Below are 18774 nucleotides of genomic sequence, written 5' to 3'. Positions count from 1 at the left end.
ACTTGACCTTCCCCGAACTTCCAACAATAACCCTCGAAAACCCAAAATACATCGTAATCGCATAAAAGAACAATGAAAAAAAAAATCTCAGATTTCTCCTGTATTGCCGTGTACAACGCCCTACGACTAATATCTAAAAACATCTCCATCACTAACTTGCGTTACGGCAACCTGCTGATGCTGAAAGGTGAAAAAAGGCACAATATACGCCCCGTACCTCCGACATTTCCAACGAAGATATTATAGAAGAACTGCGATCCCAAAAAGTCATTGATATTTTCAAATTCACCAAAACCACGGATACTGGCACTAAACCCTCCGGAGTCATTCTGGTTACATTTGATTTATACAATCTTCCTAGCAAAATCGACATTGCATGGCATTCGGTAAAAGTACGGGAGTATATACCAAACCCAATGAGGTGTAAAACTTGCCAGCTGCTTGGCCATACAGCTGAACACTGCAATAATGAACCACTTTGTGGTAATTGCGCTTTACCTCCCCATTCGCCTGATAACTGCACACAAACGAAATGCGTCAACTGCTCAGAAGATCACCCATCTTACTCTCGCCAATGCCCCAAATATCAGCAGCAAAGAGAAATTTTGAAAATTAAGACAGCAAAAAAATGTACAATGCGCGAAGCTAAGTTAATCTTCAATGCAACAACAACAAAGCAATCCAACCCTTCTTCCTACGCTGCAGTGACGATGGCTGGACACAATAGAAACGAAAAAACATCTGATCAAAATAACAACAAAAACTACAACTCAAGCCCAAATCACAACAAACTAATCAAAGATAAGACAATTACTGTCACAAATGAAGGAACAACAACAACAACAACAACAACATCATCAAACACATCTATGCCGCTGTCTTATCAGCAAAAACAACACGAAAATAACAAATGGGCTGCTCGCCTAAAACCACTGAATATTTAAAACAACCCCAAACTAACAAAATTACCAAATTCTCTAACACAAACGTCCCAACTACCTCCACAAATTTAACTCAAAAAGAATATAACACCACATCAGAAGAGTCTATGGAGGACTCTGATACGTAATTAGATATAAACTTTTTCCACTGCATATAGCATCCACTTTACGCCTTCCAAATAATGACCCTTACAATTCTGCAATGGAATAAAAACGGTTATTTCAACAATTACATCGATCTAGTATTATTAATTAAACAAGCAAAACCGGATATTATACGCCTACAAGAGACTAATATCAAATCTAACAATACTAATGTTGCAACTCCCAAACCATTTATTTGTTATTTTCTCAATAACTCTCCCAATCACCATGCGAAGCATGGCGTGGGTATACTTATACGTCAAAACATCCCACACAAAACTCTCAACATAATCTCGTCCACTTGCTCCATGGGCATCGAGGTTTTATCCCACCCTAATATTATAATATTTAATTCCTATATACCCCCCAACCAAAGACTAATAGCCTAAGATTTAATAAATATTGTAGAGTCAGCTCTTAAGCCTATAGTCTATGTCGGGGACTTCAACGCTTGGAGTCCTCTTTGGGGGTCCAGCTCTCACAATCCCAAAGGTTATCAAGTTGAAGATCTCATAGTCAAAACAAACTTAGCTATTTTAAATGACGGCTCTGCCACCCACCATTCAACTCACAACTCTTTTACTAACATTGATCTGAGTATGACTTCCGTATCGCTAGTACCTACCATACAGCAAATGGTCCATTTCCCCAAATTTACACGGGAGCGATCATTTTCCTATTACTATTAACCTTCTGACTCATTTAAAAACCGAAAAGGTTCCACCTATAATTAGGTTCAAAACTGACTACGCCAACTGGAATATCTTCCAATCGGTTTGTAAAAAACACTTCCAGTTCCCTTCGACCAACGACTTGAACCTCTTCGTTGCCAGAATTACGAAAAGCATAAAAACAGCAGCCAACGTATCCATTCCACAAAGCAATCCTAAAAAACAGATAAGAAACCCTGTTTGGTTCAGCCCAAGTCTCCAAGATCTAAGAAAACAAAAGCAGACTCTCTGGCATAACTATAAAACCATTCGAAACTCCACCAATTTAGTAGCCTACTAAAAAGCGAGAGCCCTGTTTAAAAGAGAAGCTATTAGAGCTAAACGAGATTCTTTTTGCAATTTTACTTCTAACATTAACCCACTTTCCACAACAAAAAAAATATGGGCGGATATAAACAAATTAGTCGGAATTTTCCCAGGGCCTCTTAAATCCATCAGAGATAATAATGTTGAGCTACAAAATTCGGTTGATATTGGTAATGCTTTTGGAGCTATGTGGTCCAATTATTCCAGCGATGAAAACTTCTCTAATGTGTATAAAGTAAATAAAGAAAACTTCCTCTCTCTAGCATACTCGCCCAATCACATTTCCGCAGATGCTAAGTATCTTGATGCTCAGATCACATGGATTGAGCTAGAGTCAGCCCTGCAGCACGCTAAGGGCAAATCTCTTGGTTATGACCGCATCTCATAACCTATGCTTCGAAACTTGCCAATAGAAGGAAAGCAAAGATAGAAAGCTAGAAATTTACAACAAAATGTTAGATCCAGGGAACTATCCGCATACATGGAGAACGGCCATAATAATCCCAATCCCTAAGCCAAACAAACCTTCCCACGAATTATCATCCTTCCGTCCCATATCCCTACTCTCTTGCTTGAGCAAAACACTGGAAAAAATTCTTGCCAAAAGGATCTTGTGGTTTATTACCAAAAATAAACTTATCAGCCCCAACCAAACTGCATTCAAACAACAACACAGTACCATGGACTCACTATTGCATATCCATCATTACGCGTCAGATGCTCTTTCCACCAAAAATCATGTAACCATTCTGGCTACTGATTTTTAAAGAGCTTTTGATCGCGTTGGTGTGCACACCGTACTGGAGCAACTTTCCCGGTGGGGGGTAGGTCCTAAGACCTTCTACCTAGTGAAGGCTTTCATGACCAAGCGATCCATCCGTGTTAGAGTTAATAATACTTTAACTAATTTCTATACATTACACAACGGCATTCCACAAGGATCACCACTCTCAGTGGTATTGTTCATGATTGCCTTCCACTCCCTAGACAATATAATACTAAAACACAATAAAATACCACTCTCCGTTTACGCGGATGATGCTATAATATACAGCAACTGCAAAAATACAAATTCACTATTTCTTACTTTTAAACAAATACTCATATATATATCGTTGAATGGGGTAATTTCTCAGGGGCCACTCTTGCCTTAAACAAATGTAAATTATTTCATATTTGTAAAAAACATCGTTGTACATATCCAACTCTAACTGTAAATAACACAACATTAGAATATACATCTAGTCTTAAAGTTCTCGGTCTTACGCTCGACAGTCGACTTACATTTTAAGCAACATTGTGTTAATCTTAGAGATAGCCTTAACAAGCGCCTTAATATCATTAAGTTTCTTGGGTCTAAGCGCTCTCTTGTCCATCCAACATCTCTAATTCATGCGACAAGAGCCCTAATACTGGCCAAAATCGACTATGGGCTGGCAATCTATGGATGGTGTGCGCCGTTTGATGTTGGCATCAAATTGTTCTCCCCCGCATACCATGCAGCAGTACGGCGTAGCATTGGCGCCTCCCCCACAACTCCGACGAAATGCCTTTTAGCGGAAGCTGGGCTTCCTGAAGTACAGACGAGAGCCGCGCAACTGACTTTTAAGCTTATACCTAAAATTCTCTGCTCGACCAACCAAATTCTGCTAAAAGACTTCAATACAACGGTTAAACAGCGACGAAGTTTCAAAGTCATGTCTACTATACGCAGATGTTCCAGTTTCTTCAAAAAAATATCAACTGGATATGCCAAATCGTTGGAACAAAATCAGCCCATCTCCTCCTTGGCAACTTCTGGGCCACACCGTGAACACGTCTCTCAACTTATTAAAAAAATCAAAAACACCAAAAAATGTATTTCAGCAAATGCTAGCTGCCGAAACGGAAAAAGTCCCCAACTGGACCTGGCTTTACAGTGACGGATCGAAAACAATTGACTCCACTAGCTTCGCGTTCGTTAGCCAATCTGGAACCCTCGTCTCATCTGGAATTCTCCCCTCATATTTTTCAATATTTTCTGCCAAAGCGGTTGCAATTCTTAAAGCAATTAAGCGCGCTCTCGAACTTAAAGGCAAATTCATAGTATGCAGCGACAGTCTTTCTACCCTCAATGCAGTTAAAATAAAACTCCTTTGGGCTCCTGGTCACATGAGCGTAAAAGGTAATGAGCTTGCAGATGCAGCGGCCAAACAGGCAGGACATTCTCCTTGCCTAACTGTCATCCCTGGTGTCAGAGAAGACTTATGGCGCAACATTAATGAGATACTAAGAAAAAAAGGAAATCACTCAATGGGACAGTTCCGGCTTAAACAATTTAACCCAAGCAAGGAACCAGTCCGATATCCACCTTCATTGCACAGAAGACATTGCAATATCATCACCCGCCTCAGAACTGGTCACTCCGCCTTAACCCACGACCATCTGCTAAATGGAAAAGCTATGCCCAGATGCCCGAAATGCGTGGATGCGCAGCTAGCGATTTGATGCAGATAATTTGGTTTCATGGACCAAAGTTCTTAGCATTTGATACATTACATTGTCCGAAATCTGAAAAAAAGACAGATTTCGAGCCCAAAAAGTTAGAATTGCGAAACACCCTGGTATTGAAATGTAGCACATAAAGAAAAGAGCAAAGTTGAGCAGATCAGTAGTGGACTATCATAGTTTCGTATGACAGTGGGAGTCTTTGCATACGTTTTACGAGTTTTCAACCAAATTCCTATTAATCGCAATAATACGATAAGTGCTACAAAAAGCATTTCAGTAGAAGAATTTAAATTGACTTTTAATCATATAATCTCTTCCATTTAGAGTGATGTATTTAGAACTAAAGGACTTACAAGCAGGACGAAGTCTGAAGCCGGAGCTTCAAAAATTGAATCCATTCATATCAAATGAACAGATCGGATCTCAAAATATTCGACTTATCCGTCCGTTGGGGCCCGTCTTGCTATGGATGACATACCATTGGACGCTAGCGATTCTGCGCCTAACAGTATGGATCGTAAATGCGCGCGTTTTAGTCCGAAAGGTTGTTAGAAGTTGCACACATTGCTATCATTACAAGCCAGTACTAAAGCGACAAATAATGGGTAACCTCCCAGCTGACCGTCTCCTGGCCGATTGCCCGTTTCTGATATGCGGAGTCGATCTATGTGGACCATTCCTCACTTCGTACCGCATTCGAAGCAAAGTTCCGTACAAAATATATTTGGCCATATTTGTTTGCTTTTCTTCAAAGGCTATTCATACAGAACTAATCTCAGACCTCACTGCTAATAATTTTATTCTCTGTTTGAAGCGATTTATCAGACGACGTGGCATACCCAATGCCACCAACTTTGTCGGAGCATGTTCGCAACTTGAAAGCTTCAAACGGCAATTCTGTTCAGAACTCAATGTAAAAAATCTGAAGAAATTTTGCCGAAATGCCGACTTTGAATTCAGTTTTATTTCACCGCGCGCTACCCATTTTGGAGGCTTGTGGGAAGCCGCAGGCAATGAAGACTCTGCTCATCAAAAATTTGATCTCTTCTCGTTTGAAGTTCGAAGACCTTCAATCGATTGCAATTGAAGTGGAGGCGATTTTGAACCACCGTCCAATATCCAACAAGGAGGCCCTGACGCCAGCACATTTATTGATTGGATGTTCATTGCGAGCAATCCCTGAACCGGTAGTGAATGTCTCAAAACTTTTTTACCTATTTCGTTGGCAAAAGGTGACCTATCTTAAGCAACGCTTATGGGAACTCTGGAAGCGCGACTATGTACATCAATTGTAAGAACGCTCTAAGTGGTTGCATCCCGAAAGCAACATAGCAAAAGATCAATTAGTTCTAATCCATGAAGACAATCTTCCACCGCAATGCTGTATTACTGGTCGTGTGGTCGAAGCTATACTTGGGGCAGATGGAAGGGTCAGAGTAGCTGATGTTCGCACCAAGAAAGGAATTATTCGCTGCCCAATCTGCAAACTTGCCCCATTGCTTTTAAGAGATGACGTTTATGTAAATTGAAGGAGTCATACTTCATCCTTCAAAGGGGGGTATGTTGGAGGAGACGTCATCCTTAACTTAGATTTGTATATATTAAGATTTCTTATATTATTTGTTTAAAATTATGGAATTTCTACCACTGAATTTACATCAACATGTTCAAAGCTTCTATTGCATGGCTCATGAAGAGCTAACTCATGAAACCGTAATATAAAATGACTTCTTTCTGGAATTCGAAGAGAAGACTTATTTTTTTCTTACTCCACTCCACTTGCTATTTGAGCATTGGAGTTTTGTACCATCTGCAACTGGGCATGGCATAATATTAGGAATATTGGACAGTTTTCATACCAAGACAAACAACCCCACACTATAAAGTTTTTAACACCATGCTTCACTATAGCGGTGATCAAAGGTTTTGGCTATAAGAAGGATATTACGCCCCTTTTTTTAACTTCAGATGCTGCCCATTTGAAATAGTCGTTAGGAATTTTTTGCTACATGATCAAATCTTTGGTTCGCATCAAAGGAACCCTTCGATACGAACTGATAGATTAGCCATTTGTAGTCATACCCTAATTGGAAAAACATTAATATCATTGTCCATTTTGGATCCAATGGCTCTCAAGGATTCCAAAGTGTCCGAATTTTCTAGGTTTGGAGTGGTTTTCGCTTGGGCCAGTCAGTCTCGTGATCTGAACCCCATCGATACCTTGTGGGTTAAGCTATAGAATCAACCGGATGGGAAAAGTAATGGTAAAATAAAGGTGGATACACTCCATATTAATCACATAATGAAACAAAAATTGATTTTCAGTGATTTGAAAACAAAAAATAAATAAATAAATAAAACTTAGTCAATTAAAGTGTACCTATTATTTTCATCAAGCATGAAATTCTGAAATTTCATATATTTTCTTGTAACTTTTGAGTAAAATAATTTTTCTTTTTCAAATTAAGGTAAACAATAAACAAATGTTCAATAAAGAAAGGTGCATTTTGGTGAAAAAAATCTTCCTCTTTTCCACATATTTGGAAGGACTCGTATATCATTCCTCTGCATAAAAATGTCAAAAAGTCCGAAGCCTCTAACTATAGGGGTATCTCAAAATTGTCCGCTATTCCGAAAGCTTTTGAGAAAATTATAACTTCTCAAATGCAACATTTTTGCAGCTCTATTATTTCGCCATCCCAACATGGGCTTGTGAAACGTAGGTCTACAACCACTAACCTTTTACAATTTACCTCTATAATTATCAAGGGGTTCAAAAATGCTGAACAAACTGATGTCATATACACTGACTTCAGCAAAGCCTTTTATTCTGTTAATCATACTCTATTACTTTCTAAACAGAACGACATTGGATTTCAACCCCTTTTCTTTTCTTGGGTTCGAGAATATTTAACAAATAGAAAACAGAAGGTACTTTTTAAGTCTTCTTTTTCCAATTTCATTCCTGTGACTTCTGGTGTACCTCAAGGTAGTCATCTTGGCCCTCTGTTTTTCACATTATTCATTAACAATCTTCCATCAGCCATTGTGCTTATGTATGCTGACGATGTCAAGCTTTGTCTTACTTATATAGATACGGATTCATTTAGTCGGCTACAAGCTGATCTTAAAAAATTTTTAGTCCTGGTGCCACTTTAATTTATTAAATCTTAACACTACCAAATGTAAGGTAATGACTTTTTTCGTAAGTCTCCACAACTGGTCACTTATTTACTAAACAATAGTCCTTTAGAACGTCTACACAATATGAACGATTTGGGCGTACTTATGGACCATAAGTTAAATTTTAACACCCATATTTCCACCACGGTCGCAAAGGCCATGAGTGTTCTGGGTTTGATTCAAAGATGGTCAAAAGAATTTGGCGACCCCTATACAACTACAGTTCTTTTTACTTCTCTAGATCTTGGATTTGGTCACCTCAATATGAGTCGCACCAGATTAGACTTAATCCCTTCAAAAGCAGTTCTTGCTATTTGCACTTCGTGGCTTAAGCTGGGATCGCAATGTCAATTTGCCTTCGTATTCTAGTAGACTTCTCTTGATTAACCTTCCGTCCCTACCTAACCGTAGAATTATGCTTGGTGTCATTTTTATGCACAAGCTCGTAATTGGTAATATCGACTCGCCGAGTTATTAGCTTAGGTGAATCTGTCGGTACCATGTAGACGGAGTAGACATCCTTTAATACCTTTATCCCTTAGTCGTTGTTCTTCTAACTATGCTATGCATGAACCTTTTAGGGTCCTCTGCTCTGATTACAACCTTCTATTCCCTGTAATCAGCTCAGAGTTTTCTATTAATATGCTTAAAACATCTATCCTATCCCATTTAGTTAATAGATAGCTATAGTATTATTTGTTTGTTTTTTCTATTGTGTATTTGTCCACGCGATTCGTGCCGTGCGTTATAAGGCTGCACTCCTCGGTCGGTCGGGTGGGAGGTGGGCAGTTATCTGCTTGTGCTCGCGCGAAACAGGCTATGTTCTGGTGTCGTAGGGGTTTGAACGTACTGCGCATAGTATCGTCAACGTCCGCTAAAGGCTTTCATGACCAAGCGATCCATCCGTGTTAGAGTTAATAATACCACAACTAATTCCTATAAATTACACAACGGCATTCCTCAAGGATCACCACTCTCAGTGGTATTGTTCATGATTGCCTTCCACTCCCTAGATAATATAATACTAAAGCACAAAAAAAATACAATTCTCTGTTTACGCGGATGATGCTATAATATTCAGCAACTGCAAAAATACAAATTTACTATTTCTTACTTTTAAACAAATACTCATGGATATCGTTGAATGGGGTAATTTCTCAGGGGCCACTCTTGCCTTAAACAAATGTAAATTATTTCATATTTGTAAAAAACATCGTTGTACATATCCAACTCTAACGGTAAATAACACAACGTTAAAATATACAACTAGTCTTAAAGTTCTCGGCCTTACGCTCGACGGTAGACTTACGTTTAAGCAACATTGTGTTAATCTTAGAGATAGCCTTAACAAGCGCCTTATTATCATTAAGTCTCTTGGGTCTAAGCGTTCTCTTGTCCATCCAACATCAATTCATGCGACAAGAGACCTAATACTGGCCAAAATCGACTATGGGCTGGCAATCTATGGATGGTGTGCGCCGTTTGATGTTGGCATCAAATTGCTCTCCCCCGCATACCATGCAGCGCAGTACGTCGTAGCATTGGTGCCTTCCCCACAACTCCGACGAAATGCCTTTTAGCGCAAGCTGGGCTTCCTGAAGTACAGACGAGAGCTGCGCAACTGACTTTTAAGCATATACCTAAAATTCTCTGCTAGACTAACCAAATTCTGCTAAAAGACTTCAATACGACGGTTAAACAGCGACGAAGGTTCAAAATCATGTCTACTATCCGCAGATGGATATGCCATATCGTTGGAACAAAATCAGCCCATCTCCTCTTTGGCAACTTCCGGACCACACCGTGAACACGTCTCTCAACTTATTAAAAAAAATCAAAAACACCCAAAAATGTATTTCAGCAAATGCTAGCTGCCGAAACGGAAAAAGTCCCTAACTGGACCTGGCTTTACAGTGACGGATCGAAAACAATTGACTCCACTAGCTTCGCGTTCGTTAGCCAATCTGGAACCCTCGTCTCATCTGGAATTCTCCCCTCATACTTCTCAATTTTCTACCGAAGCGGTTGCAATCCTTAAAACAATTAAACACGCTCTCGAACTTAAAGGCAAATTCATAGTATGCATCGACAGTCTTTCTACCCTCAATGCAGTTAATAACATATACAACCAAAACTAGCCTGATATGTGAAATTCGACATCTTTGCATAAAACACGCTAGCAAAATAAAACTCCTTTGGGCTCATGGTCACATGGGCGTAAAAGGTAATGAGCTTGCAGATGCAGCGGCCAAACAGGCAGGACATTCTCCTTGCCTAACTGTCATCCCTGGTGTTAGAGAAGACTTATGGCGCAACATTAAAGAGATACTAAGAAAAAAAGAAATCACTCAATGGGACAGTTACGATCATAGGCTTAAACAATTTAACACAAGCATGGAACCAGTCCGATATTCACCTTCATGCCACAGAAAACCTTAACCCACGACCATCTGATAAATGGAAAAGCTATGCCCAGATGCCCGAAATGTGAAAGAGAATTATCAACCAAACACATATTGGATACCTGCCCACAACTGCATAATTCAAGGATTTGTCTATTTGGCCAAACCCAACCCACCTCTCTTCTTATTTCACCCACACCCAATAGCATAAAATTAGTAATCAAATTCCTAGATGTAAATAAGATATAAGTTAAGTTACTCAATAAGATATAAGTTAACGGTCGAGTCGATGGCCTTAGCAGCTAGCACTCTTAACCCGTTAGTTATTATATTATTTTGTATAATAATTAATAATAAATAATAATAAAAAATATATATTTTATGTTTGTACTATTGTATTATTATTTAACTGTGTCACTGAGTACAGTGAGTAGTCAATATGTGAAGATGCTACAATACAACGTAGCGCTTGACGGGTGAATTAATTAACTTTGATTTATGGTAGAAGGGACCATCTTGGCTGCACTATTGAACCCTATACTCAGAGGCAATGAATAGACCACCAACTTGCTGATCCTTTTTAAAGCCAGCAGCAGAGCTTGAGTTCAAAACCAAATTCTTGACAATCAATTAAAAGCATATTGAATATTCCCCATTTGATGGGGAAAGGGAATCAACTTGGATTAGACTGATTCGATTGATCGCATATGAATCTCGCTTTGTTCATCAAATCAAGCAAATTACAAGAGCAAAAAAGTTTTGCTTACTACAGGCACAAAATCGGTTCAATGACGATAGACAGCTGCTTTTTTACAGATGAACTAAAAAATATGAAGCTCCTACGTTGCACTATGGTCGAAAATCCAGATTTTGTGGCATTAACTAGAAGGAATGCAGTTACAGAGTTGAAACTTTACACATATAACCATGTTAGGTTGCATAATAAAAAAAATTGGAGTGATTTGACCACGCCCTCTTGACCTCCCATACTAGCCCACGCAGCGTATACGTAATGTGATCTAAATCAATTTGGGATTAATATAAATTTACCTCGGAAAAAGTAATCATAACATAATTTAATACATACTTTGAGCTGTAGTTTACTATAATTACAATTTCGCAGAAATTCACAGAAAGTTATTTTCATTAACAATCATTACACAAAAAAACAGGTAACATATACAAATTAAAATTTCGTGCAGTATTTACATTTGACATACCTTGATTAATATTATGCATTACAAAAGTTATTTTAAAGTTTGTTTATTAATTTTTTACACTGGCTCAAACTTTGCCTACAATTTCTATCTTTTTTTTTGGCAGAGTGAACAGCTGACTAAACACCTGACCTTAAAAGTGTGCCAAAATTTCAGGGGTGCAGTTAAAACAAAAATATTTTTTTATATTCAAAGTATATATATTCAAAGTATTCTGTCCAACAAGAAATTGTTTACGATTTTGTTTCAACAAATTTTTGAGGTTTGAGGCCACAAAATCTGGATTTTGAACCATAGTGCATTGGCAGTTTTAAATGAACTAAAAAATTATTGGTGGCATTGAATTGCTGAAGACTGACAGTTGCCAACAAAGTTAAACTGTTTTAAATTGCATAAAAAGTTTATTTATATTAATTTCAGGTAGTCGCACATTTGGAATATCTATGGAAGTTAAGTCGCTGTACACGTGGAGCACCGCTCGTCACGTCGTTTTTACTCGGTGAGTGCCCTATTTCAATTTGAGAATCTATTGGGATGCAACTTTTTTTATGTTTTTACTAGCGTTAGATCAAACCCTGACCAGCAGCCTACTACTTCATTGCTTGACATCAACAGAGTAGCAGAGTAAACACACGCACACATGCATATAGATGAAACGCTGCATAAACTATATTTTGCTGTGCATAACAGCACACCTGATAAAATTGGTCGGATGTTTGAAATGCACAGAAGGAGGCGTTTCTGGCCTTATAAAGGATACATTCTCGATCAGCATGAGAAGCTGAGTCGAAATAGCCATGTCCGTCTGTTCGTTGGTCTTAAAAGTTATCACGGTGATGTTTTGATATTATGCACCCATAGGGTATATACGAAAAGTTGTTAAGGGAGTGGGAGTATCCCTAAGAAATTTACTAATTTGATTGTTTTTTTTTTACCCTTGCAGAGGGTATTATAAAATTAGTCAGATGTTTGTAACGCATAGAAGGAGACGTTTCCGACCCCATAAAGTACATATATTCTTGATCAGCATGAGTAGCTGAGTTGATATAGACATGTCCGTCTGTCCGTCCGTCCGTCCGTCGGTGCGTATGCGTTTTACTCAGCCATCTTAGAAGCTATCGCGATGAAATTTATTTTGGGGACTTTTTATTACCCGGGTAAGATAAAGTATGAAAATTGTCAGGATCGACCACTATATCATACAGCTCTAGAAGAACTAGAAGAAAGAACTTGATTAAGTTTATGTATAAAGAATTTATATATATGTGTGAAAATCTCCCAAGTGAGCCACTTAAAAAAGATGGACAGATCTTATAATTTTTTATTTTCGTATTCGATGCGTTATGAAACAAAGATTGGTTTTAGGTAAAAGACTGTTTATAATCTTATCCAGAACAGGGATATATTTTGATTTTTCTTAATATCTTCTGAAATTACGCCGCTTGGACAAAGGAAAAAAAAACTATTTTTAGATATTTGCCTAATAAGCAACCTGGCTAAAAAAAAATTTAAATAAAGGCAGCGAGTAAGAAGAAACCCTCTGGCCGGGGCTAACTTTGACCGCGTCAAAGTTTGTATACCCTTGCAACTTTTTTGGTAACTCTTTCCTTACCTATAAGCCATCAATGTGGAAGAACGTAGCCTACAATCATAGGAAATAACAAAGATAATGATCATAGTCACTGTTTTCCACCGTTCGTTCCTATGGGAGCTATATGATATAGTCACCCGATCTTCATCAAATTCGGCACAGTCATTAATAGATATATTAAATTAAGAAATGAAAAAACTTTGTATGAGCGGGGCTTCAGGTCAATCTTACTGATTTTTTTGTAAGATTTTAAATTCTGGGCAGCACAAAAGGTGAGCAGGTTGTCTGTATTTCAAGAACCACCAAGTTCTATCATCAGCAAGCCTTCGCTAAAGAATCTAAAAGTAGCATACCCATGGGCGCCAGCTGAATTAGTCTAAGGGCTTCGCTTTAACCAACTAATCGTCGCGCCCAAATATTTTGTAATAGTATATTGTACTATATGCAAAAAAGAGGGTTTTTTACAGCAAGTTTAATACGGCGGGCCTTCCGTTTTTGGTATTTGTCTAGATTTCGACCTTATTAAAGTTAATCAAAAAACTTTGTTTGAGCGGGGCTTCAGGTCAATCTTACTGATTTATTTGTAAGATTTTAAATTCTAGGCAGCACAAAAGGTGAGCAGGTTGTCTGTATAGCTATTTTAAGAACCACCAAGTTCTATCATCAGCAGACTTCGCTAAAGAATGCATACACACACAGTCGTAACGCTACATAAACTGTATGTGTATGCGTGCGTTGCTTCGCTTAGGGAATGAGGGAAAAAGAATTTTGTTTGTATATTAATGAATAGTTCCAGAAAACAAATTTTGAACATGTAAAAATATTATTGCCAAGGACTGCGAGGGTATATAAACTTCGGCATAGCCGATGTTAGCTTCTTTGATATTTCATTTTTGTACTACTTTGGACAATCGAGCTTTTACTACGTCGGATGTTTCACCGACTATATTCTCTTGCAATTTCTTTATTATTGCATCGATTGTTGTCAAACCTTGGATTTTGCATAGTGCTCGGCCAATAATTTTGTACTTTATTACCTCAACAGCTATGTTTTCAAAATCTCCTTTAGTGACATTAACCAACCTCAAGGCTCTTATAAATCTCTGAAGATTCTCTTTTTGGCCATTGAATTCTGTGATGACGGCTGAGATATCTTTCATATATGCTCTTTGAGCATTTGCCTCTGCCTTATTGTCGTTTGAATTTTTTCTTCTATTTCTTCCTCGATTGTTTCAGATTCTTTATCTTCTCGCTCTGTTTCTTTTTTACATGTGTCTACGCTCAAAGGTATTTACCTTTTATTTACAGTACCTAAGTACTGTCGATACAAATATGTCGATATTATATTTTTTTTTTATAGAAGTTAGGTTTTTTTTTAGAGCTACATATTTTGTTATTTTATTGAAAACGCATTTTATTTTCTTTAAGTTCTTTAATCTACCGTCATCTTTCGGTAGAAGAAAAAGCGTAATACCAAAGATTTTATTTGCTCTGTTCTTAGGCGGTGGTGGAGGGTGCAGCAGCACTGGTGGTGGCAGCAGCCTCCTCCTTGAGACGATCATTCTTGAGGGGACCCATGAAGGCCAGCTTGTCGGCAGGAGTCTGGAAACGACCATGACCCATCTTGAATGAGGTGTCGATGAACTTGAGCTTGATTTGTTCAAGGGCCGAACGCTTGGTGTGCTTCAATAGAGATTTGCGCAGGGTAATGATGCGCTTCTTGGAGCCAATGCAGCAACCCTTGATCATGACGAAGTCGTTGTTGACCTCACCATAGTGGGGGAAGCCACACATGGGGGTGATGCTCTTATCAGTCAGATCGTACTCGGTGGAGGCGTTGTTCATGATAACCTTGCCATCCTTGGTGTGAATGCCGGCACTAATGCGATAGATCTTTTTGTTGATTTCGGGACGGTGGTGGTAACCCTTCTGACCAGCACTTGCAACCGTGGTGGACACACGAGATGGATGCCAAGCAATGATACAAGCGACCTTGCGCAGACCCTTGTGGGTCTTTCGGGGCAGTTTCTTGGTGTGCCGACGCGAGATGACACCCTTAAAACTCTTACCCTTGGTCACACCGACACAGACATTGCTAACCTGGATTGGCTTCTCGAGATGCTCACGCACCCACTTGACCTTATCTTCAATGGAGCCACCGTTCAGCTGGATCTCCATGATGTGGGCCTTCCTTTGGCGTTGCTTGATCAAGCGGAGCTGCGAATGGGCAATGGGACAACCTTACAGTAACGCAGCATCTTACGGAAATCATTCTCGATGCTCTTCTTGCCCAAATCTGCGGTCCACTTCTTGCTGGCGTTGGTGAAAGCCTTCTTCTTGCTCCAGTTCTTGTAAAAGCAACGACGGCACTCCTCAGACATATGCTGAGCCCAGACATTGACCAAAGCACGGAGACCGAATGGAGTCTCAATGTAACCAACGGCACCAACAACAATCATGGGTGGGGTTTCCAGTACAGTTACTGTCTCTACAACCTCCTTCTTGATGATCTTTAAACCAGGACGGACGGCCTCCCACACAATGTTGGTCATACCGGGTTTGTAACCCACAGAGCAAGTCAAATGAACTGGCTTGGTGGCATCATCCTTAGGGAAAGCCTTAACCTTGCAGGATGACGTCATGAGCGCCATGGAGCCATGACGAGACGCAGAGAATTTACGATGAGACATGGCGTCTGTTCACTTCACCACACGTTGAAAAGCAAAAAAAAAGCACGTATCTTGATCATTAGGTTGTAAATCTTTGACCAGTTCATTTTACCTATATTCTCTCTATTAACATGCGCTAAATTTCTCGCTTCGTTGAAAGAATCAACAAGAATTTTTGCATGCTTATTTATCGTTTCTTTTTGAGTGTTACACATTTATACGACTTTTTAAAATTTTCTTTTATGTTTTGGATGTGGAGAAGTAATTCCTTTCATTCCATGCTTAGAGGTTTTTTTTTGTTTTATCTATCTACCTCCTCATCTGAATCTCCTATATTAAACGTTTCTATACCTGTTTGAAAGATATGGTTTACCCATTCAGGCACATCCTTATATTTAGGTTTCCTTGCCAATAGTCTACTATTGGCACCTTTATGGATTTTTCCATAAGGTATACAATATATATTTTTTGAACTTATAGTTGTTGGCTATCCCGTTCTTAATTTCCATGTATTTGTAGTTTGTTTCACCTGAGTACATCAGGAAATCAAGGAAAGGAATGTACTTTTGAAGATATCTTGTTTCTATCCCACTCATATTGTTCAACAATATTTTTTTTTTTTTATTGTTGGGCTTCATCCATTAGGTAGAATCAAAGCGTGCCTGCTGCATTTTTATAACAGCATACATATGGTACTGTGAGGGTGAAACTCATTTGTACCCTAGTGCATCTCTTCTCCCGTTATATGAAGGTAAGCTAACCTAATCTGTACTAAACATATCTAGCGTTGAGGTGAGTTGCTATGCTCGCTTCTAAAAACCTCAATTAAATTGGATACTATGCTGGGATTCCTACGTACTATTTTGTTGAAATACCTGTCTAGTGTGCTCATTTTTTTTCTCCTTTTTTTTCTAATTAGTTAACCTATATTTAATCAATTGAAATTTCCAATTGAAAATGTATTTTTATTTGTAAAAATGAAATTATTATTATTTGTCTTGGAAAACTTTTGTTGAAATGCACTTTTATAATAATTGATGCATATGTATGTTGTTTAGACCTTATCAAGGTCATTAGCATGGTTAAGGTTCTTTTTGCTACACATAGTCTGTATGCTTTGTACAATACATATGCGCTCCTTATTAGTACAATTATTAATAAAAGTACATTTGTTAGCTTTAAATCAACATTTGATGACTCTATTTTATTGATTAAATTTGCAGTGGAGTCCACTGTCTTTGTGTATATTAATCCCATACTGGGTTCATCAAATATATCACCAAACGTGTTAATTTTGTTATCAAAAATCAAAGTAAAAAAAAATGTTGTCTCAGAATCAGAGCCCAAGCAGAGCGCTGTCCACCTCCCGCCCGACCGACCGTGGGGCGCAGCCGCATATCGGACGGCACGATCGCGTGGACAAATACAAATAAAACAAACAAACAATTAAAAATATGATTAACTACAGCTAATTACGAGCTAAATGTGATAAAATAGAAGTTTTCACAAGGTAAAGAGAGGCTTCTGATCTGATTACGGGATACAGAAGATTGTAATCAGAACATAGGACTCGCAAAGGTTCATGCAAAGAATAGTTAGAACTACAGTGTTTTAAGGATAGATGAATAAAATTTTTAAGATGGCAAATTGACATTGCGATCCCAATTTAGACCGCGAAGAGCAAAAAGCAGAAATTGATTTTGAACAGATTTAATTTTACTTTGGTGCGTCTCATATTAAGGTGACCATATGCAAGATCCGTACTCTAAGATAGGACAGATTAAAGAAATATGCAGATTTTTGGTTGTGTACGGATCGTCAAACTCTTTTGACCATCGTTTCACATGCCCAAGAACATTCATAGGTTTACTAACTGTAGCAGAAATATGAGGATTAAAAGTTAATTTATGGTCCATAAGAACACCTAAGTCAGGCTGGGGATGCCAAGTGCGTTTAATTTATATAAAAGCAGAGTATGATTAACAGAGTCAAAGGCCTTGCTGAAGTCAGTATAAATGACGTCAGTTTGCACGGCAGTCTTGAACCCTTTGATTGAGTGAGATGTAAATTCTAATAGGTTAGTAGTTGTCGATCTACGTTTTTTAAACCCATGTTGGGATGACGAAATGATTGATCTACAAAAATGCTGCAATTGAGATGTTATTATTTTCTCAAATGCTTTTGGTATGGCAGACAATTTAGAAATACCCCTATAATTGGAGGCTTCGGACTTCTTCCCCTTTTTATGAAGAGGAATAATATATGATTCCTTCCAGATAGGCGGGATGGCGAAAGATGTGACGGACAGTGTAAACAACTTAAGTATATGTAGTAGATCCGCTTTGCCTCCAGGTCACTTTTGCTAATTAGTGACCACTGTCACGGTCGCCATGTAGTATGTCTTCACAATTATATTGTCTTGGTATTTTAAGTAAGAAACACAAGCAGGTCTTTTCGTCTTGAGTTAGGTTTATTAAATGATTCTTAATTCTATAACAATTGTTAACTATAGCTGAGACCAGTGACGCGCTGCCAGTGACGCCGGCAGTGGAGCGGTATGCTAATGTATAATTGTTTACTTAAAAGAATGTATGTATGTTTATATGCCGCAGCAGCGGGAGAGTGAGGATGTATCATATTGCATATTGGGCCAGAGCGGCCGTGCGTGCTATATTTGCCGACACAGCAATGTCCAGCACCATGCGCTCATGGGTGATCACGTTACTTAAGAGGCATTGCACTTGAATGTTGTGCACGTAAATATTGTAACAAAGTGCTACAATATATTTGTAATATTATTGACATGATATTTCAGAACATGCTACAATCCTCCAGCTGAGGCGCGTTGACTGCGGCTACCAACTGAATGGCACGAAACGCTGAATCAGCTATTCTTGGTTAGCTGTGGGTTTCTTGGGTCTTAATAAGATATTATAAGTTTTGTTTCTAGTAATATTAGGAGTCGGCCAGTCGGTCATAAATAAAAGTCGGTCGGTAAATAAAAAATTAGAAGAACTAAAGTCGCAACAAAACAACATCGTCATCACCGCCCATCACTCAGACACTTGCCTGACACCTGGGGACTTTAGTATAACTAAAT

The 18774-nt window shown here is 38.6% G+C and overlaps 2 protein-coding genes across 2 annotated transcripts in view; one reads left to right on the top strand and one right to left on the bottom strand.

Annotated features, from left to right (window-relative positions):
- LOC137586292 (BOS complex subunit NCLN) overlaps window positions 1–18774 on the top strand; it is a 192668-nt gene that overhangs the window by 20165 nt on the left and 153729 nt on the right. The window contains exon 2 of the mRNA XM_068302301.1: window positions 11835–11913. Coding sequence (XP_068158402.1) covers window positions 11835–11913 — 79 coding nt within the window. The remainder of the gene's footprint in view (window positions 1–11834; window positions 11914–18774) is intronic.
- LOC137586294 (large ribosomal subunit protein uL3-like) lies at window positions 14398–15695 on the bottom strand. The gene is given in 2 exon segments (XM_068302302.1): window positions 14398–15239; window positions 15242–15695. Coding segments are annotated over 2 exon segments (1191 nt in total). The 3' UTR covers window positions 14398–14502.

This window comes from Drosophila tropicalis, unplaced genomic scaffold (assembly GCF_018151085.1).
Source record: "Drosophila tropicalis isolate 14030-0801.00 unplaced genomic scaffold, ASM1815108v1 contig_979, whole genome shotgun sequence".
NCBI classification, from domain to species: domain Eukaryota; kingdom Metazoa; phylum Arthropoda; class Insecta; order Diptera; family Drosophilidae; genus Drosophila; species Drosophila tropicalis.
The sequence above is the reverse complement of the archived record's forward strand: the minus strand, read 5'-3'. Positions and strand labels throughout refer to the sequence as shown.